The sequence below is a fragment of the Lactuca saligna genome, chromosome 8 (assembly GCF_052625555.1).
Source record: "Lactuca saligna cultivar CGN05327 chromosome 8, ASM5262555v1, whole genome shotgun sequence".
In the NCBI taxonomy this organism is placed as follows: Eukaryota; Viridiplantae; Streptophyta; class Magnoliopsida; order Asterales; family Asteraceae; genus Lactuca; species Lactuca saligna.
The window spans coordinates 50,270,211-50,274,119 of NC_136424.1; the positions used below are offsets into that span (position 1 = coordinate 50,270,211).

The 3,909-nt window shown below is 38.9% G+C and overlaps 1 protein-coding gene across 1 annotated transcript; it reads left to right on the forward strand.

Moving 5' to 3' along the window:
• Window positions 1–549: 549 nt before the first annotated feature.
• Window positions 550–3,064, forward strand: LOC145009613 (uncharacterized). Its single transcript, XM_078968275.1, has 3 exons — window positions 550–1,266; window positions 1,863–2,161; window positions 2,713–3,064. The coding sequence occupies exons 1-3, from the start codon at window positions 550–552 to the stop codon at window positions 3,062–3,064; spliced, it is 1,368 nt and encodes a 455-aa protein (XP_078824401.1).
• The last annotated feature ends 845 nt before the right edge of the window (window positions 3,065–3,909 follow it).

Below are 3,909 nucleotides of genomic sequence, written 5' to 3' on the forward strand. Positions count from 1 at the left end.
CATATATGATCCTCCTTGGAAGACGTTTCATGAATACCGCTCACATGATTATTGATGTCCATAATAGGAAGATCACCATGGAGTTGCTGGAGAGACCATTCACTTCAACATCTTTGACGCAATGCGGTACCCTAGCAATATTTCTCCATTGTACCGGGTTGATGTGATCGAGCCAATCACCTAAGAACTATTTGCGTTATCACATGGGGATATTTTGAAGATGGTACTCAACATGAGTCTTGATTGTGAGAGTTTGAATAAATCATTGGAAATGTATACATTGGAATCCGAAGTTGAACAAATTATGAAGACTTTAGAAGTTAACAAGTCAACAAGGAAATATGTCTCTCAAGTTGCCTTATCTCATTCTCCAAGAAAGATGCCCCCTTCCATAATCCACGCAGCAACACTTAAATTGAAAGTCTTACCTAGACACTTGAAATATGCTTATCAAGATAAAAACGAAACTCTCCGATGATCACCTCCTCTTAATTGAAAGACTTTGAAGAAGACCAATTGGTTTAATTTTTGAAAGATCACAAAGAGGCCATGGGGTGGACCATAGCGGATATAAAGGGGATAAGTCCTAATGTATGCACTCACGAGATCCTCATGGAAGATGATTGCAAGCCAAAGAGGGAAGCTCGAAGAAGATTAAATCCTCCAATGATGGAAGTTGTCAAGAAAGAGATAATCAAGCTCCTTGACGCAAACATGATTTACCCCATTTCCGACTCTAAATGTGTTAGTCCAGTTCAGGTGGTTCCCAAGAAAACAGGAATCATGGTTATTGAAAATAACAAGGGAGTAATGGTACCCACTCTAGTTCAAAATGGATGGATGGTGTGTATTAAATATAGAAAGTTGAATTCAAGAACACGAAAATATCATTTTCCCCTTTCTTTCATTAACCACATGATCGAGAGATTGACGGGCAAATCGCATTACTTCTGTCTGGATGGATACTCGGGTTTTCATCAAATACTTGTTTCCCCCGAAGATCAAAACAAGATGACTTTTACATGCCCTTTTGGCACGTTTTCCGAAAATCGGATGCCATTTGGATCATGCAATGCCCCTGCCACATTCCAACGATGCATGGTGAACATCTTCTCTAAGTATGTTGAGAATATAATTGAAGTTTTCATGGATGACTTTATCGTATACGGGAATTCGTTTGATGAATACTTGGACAACCTTAAGAAGATTTTGAAAAGTTGCATTGAGAAGAAGTTGGTGTTAAACTTTAAGAAGCACCACTTTATGGTCAATCAAGGCATCATCTAGGGCATATCATCTCCAAAAAGGGAATTGAAGTTGATAAAGCCAAAATCGATGTCATACAAACCCTTCCTTACCCAACATGTGTTAGAGAAATGAGATCTTTCTTGGGCCATGCGGGATTCTATAGGAGATTTATCAAAGATTTCTCAAAGATCACGAGATCGATGTGCCTCCTTCTCTAAAAATATGTTGACTTGAACTTCAATGTATCATGTCAAGAAGCCTTTGACAAACTTAAAGACTTGCTCACCTCTGCTCCTGTGATCCAACCTCGAAATCGGGAGCTTCTTTTTAAAATCATGTGTTGATGCAAGCAATTTTGCAATTGGAGCGATTTTAGGTCAAAATGAGGGAAAGGCATCACATGTCTACTATGCCTCCAAAACCTTGGATAATGCTTAAGACAATTATTCTACCACAAAGAAGGAACTTCTAACTATTGTCTTCACCTTGGAGAAATTTGACAATACCTTCTTGGGACAAAAGTGATTGTATACTCCGACCATGTGGCATTGAAATATCTAATGACCAAGAAAGATTCCAAGCAATGATTGATTCAATGGATTCTTCTTTTACAGGAGTTATGTCTTGATATAAAGGACAAAATTGGTGCCGAAAGCCTACTTTCGGATCACTTAAGCCATTTGAATATTGGTGGCTCCTCTTCTTCCATCCTTGATGAACTTTCGGATGAACACCTCTTCTATCTTTCAAACACCATTACATGGTATGTGGATATTGTCAATTACTTGGTTACTAAAGAAATTACCCACACATTTACCAAGTACCAAAATGCCAAGTTGAAGAGTGAATCCAAATACTACGTGTGTGACGACCCTTATCTTTGGAACCATTATCCGGATAAACTCATATGCAGGTGTGTTCACCAAAATGAGGTCGAATCTATCTTGAAGCTTTGCCATGAGTATGCATGCGGAGGCCATTTTGGTCAAAACAAAACCATGCGGAAGGTGCTAGAATGTGGACTCTATTAGTCAACAATGTCAAAAGATACCTGTCTATTTTGAAAGAGTTGTGATAGATGTCAAAGAATGGGAACCGTATCCATGAAGCAAGAAATGATTCAAATATCTATCCTTATTTATGAGATCTTTGATGTATGGGGAATCGATTTCATAGGCCCATTACCCGTCTCTTTCGATTATACTTACATACTCTTGGTGGTTGATTATGTTTGAAAATGGCTGGAAGCAAAGGCTATAAGGCATGATGATTCTAAAACTTTCATTGACTTCTGAAGTCAAACATTTTTGAAAGATATGGTGTACCAAGAGCTTTGGTGAGTGATAGGGGCACTCATTTTTGAAACAAAATGAAGGAAGCCATGATGAAGAGATATGGTGTCACACACAAGATATCAACCACCTACCATCCACAAACAAATTGTTAAGTCGATGTGTCAAATAGAGAAGTCAAGAAAATTCTTGAAAAGACGGTCAACACAACACGGAAAGATTGGATCTTGAATTTAGAAGATGCATTGTGGGCGTATCGAACCACCTACAAAACTCCAATTGGCATGTCTCCATTCCGCCTCGTCTATGGAAATTTATGTCATTTACCGGTGGGATTGGAACACAAAGCATATTGGGCGGTTAAAAAATGTAATCTTAATATTAAAGAAACCGGGAAGCACCGAAAGATGCAACTTCAAGAAATCGAAGAATTGAGAAACGAGTCTTATCAAAAAGCAAGCATCTACAAAGCCAATGAAAAATCATTTCATGACAAGCACATCACTCGAAAACATTTTATTTAGAGCCAAAAAGTTCATCTTTATCATTTGCGTTTATAGCTATTCCCGAAAAAATTGTGATCTCGATGGTACGTACCTTTTATTGTTATAAAAGTGTTTGATCATGGTGCGGTTGAAATTAAGAGTTTGGAAACAAATCAATATTCAAAGTGAATGGGAACCGTCTGAAACCATTTTATAAACGCTTTAACACGGCAGAATTCAAAAACGTAACATCGAAAACCCCGACTTATGAAGATTGAACGACGTGGGACTATGTCTTGGTAATGATGTTAAATAAATGCATTGTGAATCAATAATCTCCGCTTGAAGTTTGGATGTTTCTAGGCCTGAAGTCAGTCAAAATAAAGCATCTTGAGTTTGACAATGATTTTGGTGAAGTTTGGAAGAAAACCGAAGCTTGTGGATCGGAAAATTGCAAAAAGTGTCAAAATCTACAATATGTGCGGCCTGGCTACTTACTTTCGCAAAGGTTGCGCGACCCAGACTATACACGCATAAATTTGACCTAAAACTTACTCCAATATGAGGTGCATTCTAATGCCTGCGCGCAGCTGATCCCTTACCCACACAAAGTTTGCGAGACTGCCCCCTCACCCGCGCAATGATTTGTGAGATTGCTTCCTCACCCGCACAACTATCTATGAGGTTCCCCATGAAAATTTTCCACTTCATAATAAAATTTTGAGCCATTGCAGCGACTTCCTTTGCACGACCAAGCTTTCACCTGTGTGTATTTAGACGGCCAAGAACTCTACCCACACATCATTGCATGACCCATGTGTTGCTTCCATACCATCCTCACAGGCCTCCTCCACCTTGATCTCGGTATGATCCTTCCTGACTCT